This window comes from Ceratotherium simum, chromosome 10 (assembly GCF_057802395.1).
Source record: "Ceratotherium simum simum isolate JZ-2026a chromosome 10, ASM5780239v1, whole genome shotgun sequence".
Lineage (NCBI taxonomy): Eukaryota > Metazoa > Chordata > Mammalia > Perissodactyla > Rhinocerotidae > Ceratotherium > Ceratotherium simum.
In genome coordinates this window covers 53392757-53408862 of record NC_141909.1, presented here as the reverse complement: position 1 = coordinate 53408862, position 16106 = coordinate 53392757, and the positions used below count along the sequence as shown (strand labels likewise).

The following is a 16106-nucleotide window of genomic DNA, read 5'->3' as shown; positions in this document are numbered from 1 at the left end:
GGGCTCAGAAATTTATGTCCCATAACCTTTCTAAGAAAGTTACCAAAAGATATATTTTAGCAAAATAAAGTAAATAAAGAAAATACAAATTTCAGGAAAGAATAAAATCATTTTTATGGTTTTTCTGGGTTCAGGAAAAAAGAACAACAGGAAAAAAAGATTTGATAAAATACCTAATATAATGAAAAGAAAGAAAAATCCTGAGGCTATGATAAAGGCACAAATTGTATAAGAAAAAAAGAAAACAATTAAAATTCCAGGAAAATCTAAAAGCTATACAAAAAAGGAAATTAATAAAAGTACACAAAAATTAGCTCCTCAGTGAATAATATTTACATAGCAATATAAACACCATCTATTGATTTTCAACTTTATAAATCAACCTAAAGAACAAACTATTGATACACACAAGAACTTGGATGGATCTAAAGGCATTATGCATGGAACAAAAGCCCATCTCAAAAGTTACACACTGTATGATTCCACTTATATAACAAAGTCGAAGCAACACAGTTATGGTGATGGATGACAGATCACTGGTTGCTGGGGGTGAGGGGAGGGGTGCAACTGTTAAGGGATATCACAAGGGAGTCTCTCCAGGTGATGGAACAGTTCTCTATCCTGACTGTGGAGCTGGGTACGCAAATCTACACACATGTGATGAAATTTCACAGAACTATACACCATGTAAAAACTGGTGAAATCCAAATAAGGTCTGTACCAAGTTAATAAATTGTACCAACATCAATTTCCTGGTTTTGACAATGTGCAATGGTTATATATTATCATTTGGGAGCACTAGGTGAAAGGTAACTCTCTGTACTATTTTTGCAAATTCTTGCAAATAACCAACCATTTCAAAGTAAAAAGATTAAAAAAAAAAAATCAACCTACAGACAAAGATAAGAATTTATTGTTATAAAACAGACTCTAAATATTATCAACTCTGACAATGTAAAAAATAAAATCAGAGATGACAGAAGTTAGGAAAGGAGCACAAATGAAGGATAGATTCCTCAATACCCTCATCTTACAAAGCAGAGCAAAGGAATACTGCAAATAGTTGCTGGCATAAGACACAAAGGTATAAATATGTTCCCTAATGATAAAAAGATAACACTTAAAGAATTAAAAATATTCTTATAACTCTATCAGGAGAATAGGGAGGAAGAGATGGTACGGTGACCTAAGTGAGCGCTATACTACTCTAGCATAGTATTGGCAGAGAATGGCTAAAATACATGCAAAAGAGTTGCACATGCATTATTTAGACATATGGAGGACTATGTTCTTCCATATGTCTTCTCTGAACGAGGCTCTGGAGAGCAAAGCAGGGATGGAGAGGTAGAATAGAGGACTGTTATCACACGTACTCCATATTGAGAATTACCTGACAAATGAAAAGAGAAAAGTCTATCACTCTAGCAGGTAGAATTAGGCTGGCTATCATTCCAAAAAACAAAACTTTGCTTTTAAAGTAATCTGTCAAAACAAAAAGTTTTCATCAAGAAAATACAAAGAGGATGATGTCAGCACAGATGGCAGAGTAAAGACCTCCAAAAACTCGTCTCTCCATAAAAGCAACGAAAGAACTGGCAAAAACTGTCAGAATCACTTTTTTGAGAACTCTGAAAACTAACCAAAGGCTTACAGCAACCTAGGGAGCATTTATTGATTAAAAATGGCTGGATCATGGTAAGACCAGCGAGCTTCATGGCATTTTAACTTGCCTCATGGCATTTTAACTTGCCTTAGTCCTATCTAATCTCTCCAGCTAGACAGTAGCCTTGAAAGATAAGCTTGTATTCCCAGAGCAGCTTGACAGCCACCAGAGACAACAGAATGAAGCTAGAGCTCTTTCAAAGCCTCATTCTCAAAGAACTGTAACTAACTGACCTATCTGGTCGTTCCCTGCAGGATCCTGATATACAAGGCTAACGCAGAGCTTGCCCGGAGCAAAAAAGCCTTGGAGGGGAGGCGAAGGCCAAAGGTGTTTGTCAAAAGCGATTACTACAGGCAAGTGTTTTATCTTTACCGTGACTGAAGTGATGGATAAGGTGGGTCCAGGCAAACAACAGACTAAACAAAAATCTTAAAGGAAAAGCTGAGAAATGTAATGTCCACAGGAGCTTGGAAAAGCCACACGCATGCAGAGAGTTATGCATATGCTCAGGAAAGACCTGAGAAAGCCCTAAGTTCTCACCTCTTGCTGACCTTGAAACTCCACACAAGAAGGAGGTGAAAAAGCCCAGTCGTAAACTGCGTAGCTGAGTGCTGAGGGCATACCCCAACACACCCACAGAGGAAATTAACAAAACTACAAGTTGGTTCTTTGAAAAAAAATCAACAAAATTGACAAACCTTTAGCTAGAATGACCAAGAAAGAAAGAGAGAAGACTACTAAAATCAAGAATAAAAGGAGGGACATTACCACAGACCGTACAGAAATAAGAAAGATTATAAATTAAAGGACTATTATGAAAAGTTATATGCCAACAAATTAGGTAACTTGGATGAAATGGATTAATTCCTAAAAAACACAACTACTGAAACTGACTCAAGAAGAAAGAGAAACTCTCAAGAGATCAATATCAAGGAGAAAATAAATTAGGAATCAATAAACTTTCCATAAAGAAAAACCCATGACCATATGCCATTGCAGGTGAATGCTACCAAAGGTTTACAAAAGAATTAACACCATCCTTTACAAACTCTTCCAAAAAATGGGAGGGAACACTTCCCAACTCATCCCATGAGGCCAGACAGACCTCAAAAGAAAAGAAAACTACAGACAACTCTTATCCCAATATCCCTTAACCTCACTAATAATCAAGGAAACACAAATTAAAAGGAAAATGAGATAAATTTCACATCCAGAACAATGGAAAAACTAATAAAGCTGATGATAACTGTCAGCAAGGACGTGGGGAAGTAACTGCAAAACCTCGCTAGTGGGCATATAAATTTGTATAGCTACTTCAGAGAGTGATGATATAATATTTAGTAAAACTGAAGACACACAGAGCTATAACTCTGCAATTCTAGTTTTAGGGATACAGTGAAAAGAAACTCACAAATGTGACTAATGAAACAGCAGACAAGAATATTCATTGCAGCACACTATTTCTTAATAGAGACAAAGTGGAATGGATAAACTGTGTTTTATATAAGGGAATGCCAAACAGCAGTTTAAAATGGATAAACTAGCCCTACACCTATCAACATAGATATATCTCGAGGAATGCTGAATTAAAAAAACTGCACATTGGAGGCCGGCCTGGTCACGTAGTGGTTAAGTTCACGTGCTCTGCTTCGGTGGCCCCCGGTTCGCAGGTTCAGATCCCAGGCACCGCCCTAGGCACCGCTTATCAAGCCACACTGTGGCAGGCATCCCACATATAAAGTAGAGGAAGATGGGCACAGACATTAGCCCAGGGCCAATCTTCCTCAGCAAAAAGAGGAGGCTTGGCAACAGGTGTTGCCAAGGGCTAATCTTCTTCACCAAAAAAAAAAAAAGAAAAACTGCATATCAGGGGCCAGCCCCATGGCCTAGTGGTTAAGTTCAGCAAGCTCTGCTTCGGTGGCCTGGATTTGGTTCCTGGGCATGGACCTACACCACTTGTCGGTGGCCACGATGTGGCAGCAACCCACAAACAAAACAGAGGAAGACTGGCACGGATATTAGCTCAGGGCGAATCTTCCTCAAGCAAAAAGAAGAAGACTGGCACAGATGTCAGCTCAGGGTGAATCTTCCTTAGCAAAAAACAAAACAAACAAAAAAACTGCATATCATTCATGTAAATTTTTAAATACACAAAATAATAGTCTAACTTTTATGGACTTATACATAATGTAAACATGACTAGGAATGGTCTATATCAATTTCAGAATAGTGGCTACCTTCAGGGAGGCACATGGGAGGACTTTAGTTACTTCTGTAACATTTCATTTCTTTAAAAAATAAAATATGGCGCAATTATGGCAAAATGTTAACATCTAACTTCTCTTATGACACACAGTATATTTTTGTATTTTTCTACTTTACATATATATTAAAATGTATTTATTAGCAAATATTTATATAAAATATAAAGTAATACATTAGAGAAACAATTCCCACAGTCACAAAACTATTTTAGTTTTTATGTATTCTTTTCTTTCGTTATTCATTTGAATATTGCTGAAATGAAGAATACAAAAATTTTTATATTATTCATTTTGTATTAAGAATTCTATGTTTTAACTTTTTTCCAATTATTTCTAAATTTTTTCAAGTTTTTCCATAGATCTCAAAGACTTTAATTCCTATTTGGGGGTGGGGGCAATACTGAAGTCAAATATTTTAGTTTGTGAAGGTAGGGGAAAACGTTAAAATGAAGTTCTTACTTGCTGAGTTTGTCTAAATTCCTCCAGTAGTTTTAGTGCCATATCGTAATCTTTCAGTAAATGATATGCAATAGCATATCCAATCCAGGAAGCACGTTGTGTTGGGCGCAACTGAAGAAGCTGATACCTTGTCTCCTTAAAAAAAGAAAAAAGAAAAAAATTCTTTATTTTTTTTACTTTTTTACCTTTCTCTAAAATATTTATATTTTATCACAGAATTGTAAGAAACAATTTAATACCTTTTATTCCTTTCTAATGAATTCAGTGAACAAACATCAGTTCCAGAATAAAACAGAAATATTTATCTTCCTTATCTCACTAACTTTAGTTCTAGAATACCCTGTAATGCTCACCGTAAGGCTGTCATTGAAAAGCAGTCCTTGGGGCCCATGCTTGTGGGCTGCCTTATAAAATTACGTTTACATAATGAGAATTTCTTTTAGTGAACAAACATCTTAGAAGAGAGACTAAGATAGCTTTTTATTAAACTCAATTTTGCTGTTTATAGAATTATCATGTGAAATTACAATGTATTTACATTGTTATAATAGGCCCCAAAGACAGGGTGGTCAAGGCCAGGGGAAACACTCCAATACCTGACTGGACTTTTCTAGCAGAAACACCACTGCTGCCACTCTAAGGCAGCTCAATATCTATGACATCAGGGAGAAAACACCAGCAATTCCCCCATGGCTGCCCCAGAGAAATCAAGATACCTTCACTACCAGAAATCCAACCTCCCTACACAGCCCCACTGCCTCATAGTTCATATCTGCCTCTAAGTTTTAGACAAGTGCAACTGCTTGGAGGAACAGGGTCTCATGAAGAACACCAGCCACAATGAAGTTTTGAAAGTACAGTGTTTAGCTTCTGTGACTCTGCTGTTGAATGGGTGCCAAGCAAGTCCATCCACACCATATGCCACAAGGAGTAACATGATCAGCTCTTGTTTAAAAAAGATATCTTTGACAAATCAACTTAGTACCACTCCTCTACATTCATGTGTGTCTGGTTCCTTTTAGGTATATGACATTAAGCTCTATCACTCTCATCCCTTATTTTCACTGTTGCTTCTCTGTCCCTCTCCTCCTTCACTCAAGTCTATGTCAGTTTTCTTCTCTCTGCCAAATCCTGCCATTATCCTGGGCAAAAGCAACACTGTGGATTACCCATCCAACAACTTATCTCCTTAGATCCAAGATTTCCCCATATTTAATGACCTCTACCCTGCTTCAGGGACCCACTCCCACAACCACACCTTAGACTTTACCGCCACCAGACATCATAAATTCAGACATCTCACTCTCTGGCCACAGTGCCTATGCTACCAACACTCATTCATTGACATTCCTACCCTTGTTCTTGGACACCACCGGTACCTCTAGTTCCTTGGGTCCTTCACTTCTAAGCACTGGCTCTTTTATCTTCATTTATTTCACCATCCCTCTCAGCAACCACTCTCTTGCCACTATTCTTAATTTCTTTACCTCATTCCTAAAGATATCTGATTTCAACTCCCACCACATCCAGACTGCTAGGTCCCGTTGAAGAAAAATCACACAACCTTGAAGAATGGTGCCATTATTAAGCGCAGCAGAACCTCTGAAACTTTTGCAAAAATCTAGGAATTGGGTATAAGGATTTATATGGCAGTAGAAGGGCAAAAGTAAAAAGTAAACGAAAGATGATTTGTTTAAAGAGAACTGTCAAGAGTTGGTGGCCTCCCTCACATAAGAAAGTGAGAGAATTCTATTTTGAACATATTGAATTTAGGATACTAAGTGGAGTAAGCACATGGAGATGCCCGGCAGAGTTGAAGATGCCAGTTTGAAGAGATCTGGACTACAGAAATGACAGATTTATGGCAATCCTTCTCACGTTATTTTATATCTACTAACTCATAATAAAGAAAACTAATTAATCTCTACATTTACATTTCAATTGTAAAAACTCTGTTTACCAAATTTGTTAATGTCAAACTCTCAAAGAATCTAGTACAGCATTTGCACATAGGAGATATTCTAGTTTTTAAAAAGGCATTAAATGAATAAACACTTTTCCTTTTTTCTTATTTTTTGTGAGGAAAATCAGCACTGAGCTAACATCTGATGCCAATCCTCCTCTTTTTGCTGAGGAAGAGTGGCCCTGAGCTCACTAACATCCACACCCATCTTCCTCTACTTTATATGGGACACTGCCACAGCATGGCTCTACAAGCAGTGCATCAGTGCGCACCCGGGATCCGGACCGGTGAACCCTGGGCTGCAGCAGCGGAGCACACGCACTTATCTGCTTGCACCACCAGGCCGGCCCCAACACTTATCCTTTTTTGATGGTCAGATACACAGTTCCCGGGGCCGGCCCAGCGGCGCAGCGGTTAAGTGCACGTACTCTGTTTCAGTGGCCCAGAGTTTGCAAGTTCGGATCCCGGGCACGCACCAATGCACCACTTGTCAAGTCATGCTGTGGCAGAGTCCCATATAAAGTAGAGGAAGATGGGCACAAATGTTAGCCCAGGGCCAATATTCCTCAGCAAAAAGAGGAGGATTGGCATCGGATATTAGCTCAGGGCTGATCTTCTCAAAAAAAAAAAAAAAAAACACGCAGTTCCACAACTACTGGGGGCAAGCTCCAAAGTGACTTTCCCCTTCTACTACAGACTATAATAACAATCAAATCTACACGATCTTGGCTTACATTCACCTCATTCTGAATTCACATGCTTTTAAAGTGTATCTATTGTAAAAACATTTACATTTAAAACTAAAGTACTTACTCGGTAACCTTCAAGGTCTCTCATTTGGATCTGCAACAGAGAGAGATCCCTCAAAATTTGTAGATTATCTTTATCTAATTTGAGAGCATTTCGGTAACACTTAATAGCTTCATCATATTTCTTATCAGAACGCTGCAAGAGTCCATATACATGCCAACCTATTAAGTTAAGGAAATAGAAACATTCACAGATACTAGAATATACTATGCTACATACCTAATATAAAGTTTACCTTAATGAAATGCTATTTCGTCTGGGATCTACCTTAGAATGATCAGGGGTCAGAGGGAGGGGGACAGTGAGCAGGTGGTAAAAGATGAAACCAGATCAGCCTTGACTGACAACTGTTAAATTACTGAAGCTGGGGGATGGGCACACGGAGGTTCACTATTCTATTCTATTTTTGTACGTGTTTGAAATTTTCCATATTTTTTTAAGTAACCTTACAAAATTCTTCACATTCCCTACCCTCTATCCCCTCACTTTCTTACCCCAGCACTTCAACATTCACTTATTCTTAATCACTAAGTATTAAAAGAGAATATACACAAAAATTGCAGTTATCTTTTAAAACAAGTTTATATTCAATCAATTCTAAAACAACATGTAACCATCAGTTAATTCACTGGTGATATTAAAGACTACAAAAATTATTAATCATAAATTAAAGTTTTAGCATATCTCGGAGCCAAAAAAAAACTATCATACTTACATGCCCTCTCTCTTCACTGGGGTAAGCACTGAGATAAAGAAATAAGTATTTAGTATTTTGAGAGAACTCTAAGCTAAATATGTGAAAACACTGCTAACACTACTGATGCTCAATACTGGCCAATACCTAGACGAATTAAATTTAAAAAATTAAGATACAAGGGCAATATGTGAAAAGGTTGTAAACAAACATATAGATAGGCAAAACAGAAATGAAAATCAATTTCAGTGATCCACCCTTAAAAAGTATTTTTGTTTTTCACAAACAAAAATATCTAGGATCTGGGATACTAGCCAGAGAAAAATACAATTATAAGTATCTAGTGAAATAACAGCTATGTCCCTGCCCAACGGGAACCAAGCTGAAGAACCAATATAATACTTAATACTAGGGCCGGCCCCATGGCTTAGCGGTTAAGTGCGCACGCTCCGCTACTGGCGGCCCGGGTTTGGATCCCAGGCGCGCACCGACGCACTGCTTCTCTGGCCATGCTGAGGCCATGTCCCACATACAGCAACTAGAAGGATGTGCAACTATGACATACAACTATCTACTGGGGCTTTAGGGGAGAAAAAAAAAAAGGAGGAGGATTGGCAATAGATGTTAGCTCAGAGCCGGTCTTCCTCAGCAAAAAGAGGAGGATTAGCATGGATGTTAGCTCAGGGCTGACCTTTCTCACAAAAAAAAAAAAAAAAAATACTTAATACCAAATAAAATCTGTTTTAAAACAAGTTTCTTCTGAATTTTTCTTCTAAAATTTCTAAAAGACAGTTTAAGGAACACAGATTTTACTACACAGGTAAGTACTATACAGGGAGGTCATTATTTGGAATGATAAGAAAGTCACGCACTTTATAGATGCGTAGGGAAAAAAATGGGTTTCAAGTCACATATAATTTTTTTTGTGTGTGTGAGGAAGATCAGCCCTGAGCTAACATCTGCCAATCCTCCTCTTTTTGCTGAGGAAGACTGGCCCTGGGCTAACATCCGTGCCCATCTTCCTCCACTTTATATGGGATGCCGCCACAGCATGTCTTGACAAGCGGTGTGTCGGAGCGCGCCCGGGATCCGAACCAGTGAACCCCAGGCCAGCGCAGCGGAGCGCATGCACTTAACCACTTGCGCCACCAGGCCGGCCCCCCAAGTCACATATAATTATTAAAGTTACTTTTCTCTCACACTAAGCACAACTGAAGTAAATACATACTGTATAAGGATTCTCTTTAAAATACAACAAAAAAAACAAGAGGTAGGGAACAGATGAAACTAACATTACAAAATGCTGATAATTACTGAAGCTGAGTAATGGGTACATAAAGTTCATTAAATTCTCTCTTCTATATAGGTTTGAATTTTTCATAATAAAGTTTTTTTATTTGAATTAGAAAAAACTAGTAAATGGAAACACACAAATGAAATTGGAGTACTCAACTACTGCAAAAGGATACAGACATGACTCTTGACATCATTACGAAGTCCTTTACGAACAAATTCATACGCTTCTTCTTTTTTTCCTAAACAGTTCAATGTTAATCCTTTCATAGCCAAAGTCTCTGAAAAATATTTTTAACCTCTATTTACACATGAAAGATTTGAATTATTCTCTTAGCACTATTTTAATTTTAGAGATCTGCCAATGCTTATATTATTCATCTTTTTAATCCCATAGTTAGAAGAACTTCTCTCCAAATACAAAAAGTAAAACTACATTTAAGTATTTGCTTAGAGCTTAGTCCAAGTTCTTTTCTGAAATTTCTTAGGCCAGGACTGAGTTGCCAAAATGCTTTCTGCCCTTTAGAAGACTCTATAAAGGGGGCTGAGATTATTCTGCTGAAAACTGTAACCCAGCAGGCACCTGAGTCCTGCAGTTAAATAGACTGCAGTAGTCCATGGCTTTCACCTGAGATCAATTCTAATCAAGAACCAAATAATCTGACTTAACATCACACAAAAACACTCAATCTACCTTAAAGAGATGTATACAATTTAAAAATCACCTTACTCAACATTGGAACAGACTTCATTTTTGGCATCAAGTTTACTCCAACTAATTATAGTTAGGCTAATTAAGATCAGTTTGCATTTCAAGAGTACAACACTCGACTACAGGAGCAGCAACCCAAGAATATGTTTAAGGTAGTTAATGAAAGATGGTTTAGAATCAAATAATTCTCTGAATAATCCACAAGAAGGGAATTAGACAAGAACAACGGTTTTGAAACTGATCTCTGTGGGCTCTGGTTTTCAGAACAAGGTGACCCAGCAGTCCAGGCCCCTATAACCAAACATCATCTTTCACCTGTTTTCACATAATGAACTTCCCCACAAGCTTCCATTTGGATAACGGTTCCACAGCTACAAAGCTTGAAAACAAGCTTTAAATGCCTAAAATCCTATGAAATGAAGACTTCTTTTTATTTCCTTCAAAGAATGTTTTAAACATTATTAGAAAGTGAGCAGGGTCAGCCTATTTTCCCAACAAGATGGTCTTAAGAATTACCCAAGGCTAATATTCAGAGACCCCACTTAGCTTTGCTCTGCTACAGGACCACGCTTTGCGTGTCTAACCTGATCGAGCTTTTTAACAAACACTGGTCACCACGGAAAAAGAATGATACAAGCCAATAGAGACTTATTAACACCAGTGCTAGAAAAACAACTCAAGATAAACAACTAACAGTAAATCAGTACTATCATATTTATACATAAAGGTCAGCAGATATATAAAAAAGACATCTTCCAAAGAATAAAATACACTTGATTGTATCTTCATATTACTTCTGTATTGCAAATACTGTCCTAATTTTATACATAGGAAATCAAAGTACAAATTAAGTTTTATTTAAAGTAACAGATGAAATCAGGTTTATAAAAATACCAGTATATACTCCATTTGTTCCCCAACAGATCAACCAACCACTTCTCATCTAAAAGTAAAGATTGTACATATACCTCAGTATAACAGAAGTAAAGTAACCTAGAACACCATGGACTACTACTACAGAATACTGTCTATAGAATACTATCTGTTATGATATGAGGCATAACAGAAAGTATTAAACATTTATACACGCTAATGGAGAGAAGTATCTGGGAAGTATTCTTCTCTCACTGCTACGAATCCTGTCGGTCTGATTTTGGAGTTAGATTTCCCCAAAGCAATCTCTCACAGATGAGACAATACCTCCATGTTCCGCAAATTTTGGATTCGAAAGAATCATCTTGCAAAACTTGAGGCCATTTTTGTATTGCTTCTGTTCATAACATTTCTGTAAAGAAATATGAACAAAAATTATTTTATAAAATGAATATACATGGAGCAACTCTTCATTGCAGTATATAAATTCTAAATTCAAAATGTAAAATTAGGTCTAAAACATATGTGACAGAAAAGTTTTATATCAATTCATATCACTTATAACATGAAAGGTACTTATTGCCAAATTGTTCCTTGCCAAATTGTTCCAGTACCTGAGTATTTTCACTTTTATAGACAATAAAGAAAAAAACCACTTAATAAACAGGGAATTTAATTGTCAACCAACAGTGCTACAAGTTTTCAATTCAAAATCCAAAAGCAAAAACGTATGTGATAAGAAGACAAAAAAATACTAGAAATTACATCAAAAACCTCGGCACAAAATACTGCCATTTATTGAGCAACTACCATACGTCTGTACAAAACCTGTTATAACTGAAACCAATTCCTTAAAGTAGGTGTTATTTCCTCCACCTTACAGATGTGGAAACTGAAACTTAGGAGTTCATAAAATTTATTTATAAGTGGCTCAGCTTAGTTGCAAACCCTGGTCTGACTCCCAAGACCATGGTCTTTCCATCACTAATCTAATACAAGTGTCAACAACCTCTTTATTCCTAAATGTCACCGGCCAGGCTAACTAATAGTGCCTGTCCTCCACAGCCATTGATCATGAGAACATCTCCTCTTCTTTCACTCACCCTCTCACTTATGTTGTTTTGGGTGTTCCTTCTAGTACTCATCATGTCAAGCTATCTCCACCTCAGGACTTCTGCACTTGTGTTCCTTCTTCCTGAAATGTTCTTCCCCAGATCTTCCCATGGCTGATTCCTTATCATCCGAGTTTTAGACATCACCTACCTGACCACTCTAACACTGCTAGCTAATGGCCAGCTATCTAATACCCACTACACACACATACTCTCTATTACTCTATTTTCTACACAACTCTATCATTTCCTAAAACTGTTATTTATTTGATTACTTATTTAGTGTCTATCTTCCCCACCGTACCGCAAGCTCCACAAGAACAAGGATCTTGCCTATTTTAAACACTTCTGCATCCTCAGGTTCTAGACAAATCAGCACTGCTCAATAAGTACAGCCCACTAAGTTCAAAGCAAAACAGTACCAGCAGGGCCGGCCCCGTGGCTTGGTGGTTAAGTGAGCGCGCTCCACTGCTGGCGACCCGGGTTCGGATCCCGGGCTCGGATCCCGGGCTCCCACCGGCGCGCTGCTTCTCCGGCCATGCTGAGGCCGCGTCCCACATACAGCAACTAGAAGGATGTGCAGCTATGACACACAACTATCTACTGGGGCTTTGGGGGGAAAAAATAAATAAATAAATAAATAAATAAAAAAAAAAAAAACAGTACCAGCAAAGGAGGAGGAAGTGATTAATCCTTGCACCAGGGGTGGCATGTGGAGGGGAGAATTAGAAAAGCGTTCACAGAAAAAATGTTTAAATTGAGGCTTCTTAACTGCCTCTGTGGAAGGGAACTTAGTGGCTGGGAGACAAGGATAGGAGAGAAACCTCAATTTTGAACCAGAATATATTACCTATTCCAAAAATATTTAAAAAAAGAATAACAATCTGAATTTGACTACAGGCGTTCACCTGACAAATGACAAAAAGAGGAAAAACAAGCAGAAGGAACTACCGGGGAAGAGGAAAAGAAGAGAAGTACTATGTTTTTTATGACTTACCAAGCAATCTGGAAGTAATAACAATCATACTACCAATAACAGTAATAATAATAGTTAACATTTATTGGAAGCATTTACTATGTGTCAGGCACTGTTCTCATTTAATCCTATTCAAATGCCAGGAAAGCCTATGAGATACCTGTTATCTCCATTTTAGATGGAAAGACTGAGGTACACAGTTACTGAGTTTACACAGCTAATTGTCAGAGCCACAGTTCAAACCCAGGTAGTCTGTCTCCGGTATCCAAGTACTCAGGTTAAAGAAAAGTCTTAAGTTCAGTATGGAATATACACCTAGTAGAAAAGAGAGATTCTGGTTTCAACTTCAGTACTAACCAGACAGAGAACCTTAGATACTTAGTCATTTACCATTCCTGGATTTGACTGTCTCATCCGTAAAAGAGGACATGGAGTAGCTCCAAAATTCAACAAAATGTAATGCTAATAGCCAGTCTGGAGAATAAGATAGGCAGGTATAAGCCAGGCAGAACATGTGATAAGCTAACTGGTGAATCTGTATGGGTGTGTTTAGGTACACTGATAATAAAAAGAAAAATTTACTATTGGTGGCAAAGCACTCGGGTCCACTAACCAAACTTAAAAAATAACTTTATTATAGAGACTTCTGTTTGCCATGGAATTTGTTGTAGCAAAATTTTATCCACATTTATTGCAATTGTGAGATGACAAAATCATTCACTTTTGCTGCACCCTCCCAAATTCATCAAACCTTATAATAAACATTACATACCGAGACAAAAAAATGTTTAGCATTTCCCAACTTACTGGGGGATAAAGTTAACTCAGCAGCGGCTTTAACTTTTCTGTAGCTAGAGTATAATAAATCATAAACTTGTTTTTCATTATGCTACTGATAGCATGAAGTAGAAAATATCCATATATAGAGAAAATAAGTGTTCTGTCACCTTTTATGTATAATGCCAAATATCTTGAAATCCAACTAACCCTTTATAGATTTTTCATTAACATGTTTCAGATTCCCTAGACCAAAAAAAAAAAAAAAAACCTGAAAAGGGGCAAAAAATAGTTTACTTCTCCCATTCCGTACTGTGAAAAATACAAGGGTATGAGAAAAATGAAAGCAAAAGAAAAATATATACTAAGCCAAGTGAAGCAATCTGCCAAAATGCTTTAAACAGAATTTTTTGTTTTTACACTTGTCTCTCATTATTTGCTCAACACTAAGCACCATATAAAATTAAGACTTAAAATTTTCACCCCATCTACTATGTATCTTTTTCAACACTCTGAAGACTGAGTGTGACGTTTCTACTGGCTTGAAACAGAATAGCTACTATGAATTTTTATCTGCTGTTGATAATACTTAAAACCATTCTAAACTTAGTATTTTATTTATAGTAAAGGTAAGCAACAGCTAATAGTCATATAACCAACACAAGCTCTAAATAATAAATAAATTCACTCTTAAAATCTAAACGCTTGTTTTCAGATGAAAAGGTAAACTAGAAAAAACAGCTATATATTTACAATATTAGTTGAAAATCTACGGTCCCCAGTGCACACTGAGGAAAGCAGAAGCATGGTGCTTCTCCTCGAGGAGAACGGAACCTGGAACCCCGCGAAGACACCGGGGACGGTGACACGCTACAGAAAACTCCCCTCTCGGCCGGGCAGCGGTCATTACCGGGCCATTATTCACGTTTCTGCTCGGAAACGAGGTGAATGCTCCCCTCAAGTGCAACACCAGCCAGTACGCGCGGCTTTTAATCACTTAAGACAGGGCCTTGCGCGAGTTAAAAGCAAAGAGCTGTGTTCGACTTGTTAACTTAGAAATGCAGTTCAAGTCACTTTTTCACTTTCCAAAGAGGGTAAGCGCGGTACGTGAAACACATCCAAACTCTCTCTTACAGGGAGGCTTGGCCTCCTAGGGTTCCCTGTCTTATTTTCCCGTAACCAGTATACACCCGAGCGCCACCCCACCATGGGATCGCTCCCGCTTTAATAGGTATCGGGGTGCGCTGTGCAATAAACCCAAAGCAGTGAACGAACACCTCGCCGAGGGGAGGCTAGCAAAAAAAACAAGTGAGGAGGATGGGAGGGAGGAGGTGCCGAGTCCCGCCGAAAGGCGCCGCAGAGGGCACGGGGCCACCACCCGGCCGACGCGCCCTTGCCCAGAGAGACTGCAGAGGGCGGCGTGAAGTTTCTGGAAGGAGCCCGGCGGGGGCGAGGCGAGCCGCTGCAGAGGGAGCGAGCGCGCGGAGGGGAGATCCGGTGGCCCGGTCTCCCGGCCGGGGACGCAGGCTGCCTGGCGGGGCCCGGCCGAGGCGAGGCTCAGGCAGTGCGGGCTCGGAGATAAACAAAGAAGCGAGCGGGGCCGAGCCCGGTCCGCGCAGGCGCCGCCGCCTGCAAACAGCTCGCGAGCGCGGGGACAGCGGCGCCGGCTCCGGCGACTCACCAAGATGCGTTTGAAGAGGTTGCTCTCCTTGGGCGGCAGCTGCACGTTCGGCATCGCGGCCGGCGGGGAGGCTGGGCGCCCGGGCGCTCCGTTTCGCGGGGGTGGGCACCGGGACGAGCCGCTGCTAAGAGTCGGGCTGCGGGCGATAGGTCAGTTCATTGGCCTAGAGTTGGGGCTGGGCAGCCTGCGCAGGGCTGTGGGGCAGGCTAGCAATGGAAAAGGAACGCGGTGTGAGGACACCTGAGCTCCGGCCCTACTTCTGCGCGGGCGGCGGCGGCGGCGGCTCCCGCGCGCTGCAAGATGGCAGCCAGGGCCCGCCCCCTCGAGCGGGGCGGTGTGCGCACGCGCGGGGCCCCGGGCGGCCAGGGCAGCAGGGAGGCTGCGGGGGCGAGGAACAGTGGGGGCGTGTGTCTGGCCGTGGCTTCTGTCACCGGAACCTCGGCACCGGGGGGGTCTCGTGCACCGTAGCCCATCATAAGTCGCCGACTTGTGCTCTGTTAGGCTTGTGGCCCAAGATAATGTTAGTTATGTCAGAGTCAGACTTTTGGTTTCTCTCCTCTCAGGAACTTAGTGCTCGACTCAAAGTAAATTCTTAATGTGGGACGAACTTGTTTTCCTTCATTTCCCCCTCGACTTAGACTTTAAGGGAAGTCTTCTCTTTTCAATGCAAAACAAAGAAGTATTCGCAAGTATGTGAGGCCATCGGGCAGGCCTTAAAATGGGCTAATGTGAAACCATGTTTGAAATGACAGAAAAAAATATTCCCAGCAGTTTAGAATACCTAACATTGTCGGGAGGATTATGGTGGTTTTATGGGGCCACTGATTCT

At 39.7% G+C, this 16106-nt stretch overlaps 1 protein-coding gene across 6 annotated transcripts in view; it reads right to left on the bottom strand.

The window, feature by feature from the left end:
• The window catches only part of NAA16 (N-alpha-acetyltransferase 16, NatA auxiliary subunit), a 69335-nt gene extending 53763 nt beyond the window's left edge, over window positions 1-15572 (bottom strand). For 2 of the 6 annotated variants that reach the window (XM_014789949.2, XM_087436013.1), the window contains exons 1-5: window positions 15278-15572; window positions 11059-11143; window positions 9323-9427; window positions 7163-7320; window positions 4387-4521 (exon numbers count right to left, since the gene is read on the bottom strand). In XM_014789949.2, coding sequence (XP_014645435.2) covers window positions 4387-4521; window positions 7163-7320; window positions 9323-9427; window positions 11059-11143; window positions 15278-15331 — 537 coding nt within the window. In that variant the 5' untranslated portion in view covers window positions 15332-15572. Of the gene's footprint in view, window positions 1-4386; window positions 4522-7162; window positions 7321-9322; window positions 9428-11058; window positions 11144-12979; window positions 13722-15277 lie in introns of those variants that run through there. The other 4 variants (XM_004433617.3, XM_087436014.1, XM_087436015.1 and 1 more) reach the window with 4 other exon arrangements.
• Between the last annotated feature and the right edge of the window lie 534 nt (window positions 15573-16106).